The sequence below is a fragment of the Rhincodon typus genome, chromosome 14, assembly GCF_021869965.1.
Source record: "Rhincodon typus isolate 14 chromosome 14, sRhiTyp1.1, whole genome shotgun sequence".
Taxonomy (NCBI): Eukaryota; Metazoa; Chordata; class Chondrichthyes; order Orectolobiformes; family Rhincodontidae; genus Rhincodon; species Rhincodon typus.
In genome coordinates, this window is record NC_063345.1 from 31,655,693 (window position 1) to 31,656,681 (window position 989).

The 989-nt window shown below is 41.3% G+C and overlaps 1 protein-coding gene across 1 annotated transcript in view; it reads left to right on the forward strand.

Moving 5' to 3' along the window:
- The window catches only part of LOC109935882 (moesin-like), an 80,439-nt gene extending 79,705 nt beyond the window's left edge, over positions 1-734 (forward strand). Inside the window, exons 8-9 of the mRNA XM_048605306.1 lie at positions 458-548; positions 601-734. Of these exons, the coding sequence (XP_048461263.1) occupies positions 458-548; positions 601-734 (225 nt within the window). The remainder of the gene's footprint in view (positions 1-457; positions 549-600) is intronic.
- The last annotated feature ends 255 nt before the right edge of the window (positions 735-989 follow it).

The window sequence follows — 989 nt, forward strand, 5'->3', positions numbered from 1 at the left end:
TGAACTGCAGTAGGGGATGTCACCTGCCATGGTGCACATCACAAAATAAAGTTCAAATTAGGCAGATATTTCTGACCATCCATTTTACCTTCTATAACAGCCCCATGAACCTTATCATTCTACCTGGAATATCATTTCAGTTCTAATCCTTCTGTGTACATCTTCCCTCTCCGTCCTGTGTCCCAAGTTTAATGATCTGAAAATCTCCTTCCTTGTGTCTGGGATAGCTCGTCACAGGATAAGCCGCAATGCAAGCAAAGAAACAGCTCCAAACATGGAAGCAGATGTAAAGAAATGAAAATGACTAAATTGCAACAGTTAAACAGTTGCCAGCAAGGCATTAACCAGGGTCCACCATCTGATCACTATTCAGTGTCACAAAGTCAACTTGTGTGGATGTCAGGTGAGGCAGGATCAGGCATGACCGTATTGTTCTCCTTGATTCAATGTTGTTCAGACTTACAGAGGAATAAAGGCCACCTTTATGAGACACAGGAGGGCTTCCAACGCCTGTGTGGAATCAGACCTAACAAGACCGGAGCATTCAGGTAAGAAATTTGGAAAAAAGCAAAAGCAGCCTAACTTGTGTTATTACTGCAGGTGCCTGTGAAGGAACCCTGGCTTGTTCAACATGCCATGTAATCTTTGACAAGGAGGTTTTTGAGAATTTGGATGAGATTGCAGATGAAGAAATGGATATGTTGGATTTAGCCTTTGGACTTACTCGCACGTAAGAAATGCATTCTAAGTGTGCCTTCAAATGATTATAGATAATTGTATACAAATTACTTTCAAATACAAGGGTATTTTTATAATTTCCTCCTCACCACCAAATGTGCTGAATGACAGATTTGTGAGTTTTGCATGCTGCCTAGTATCATGCCCAGATGTGTGAATCCAGGAATACAGCACATCAGTCAACTATGGAGAGATCATAACTGAGCCTAACTTTGTGCTCAACTGACATCTACTTTCCGGTAGGAATCATT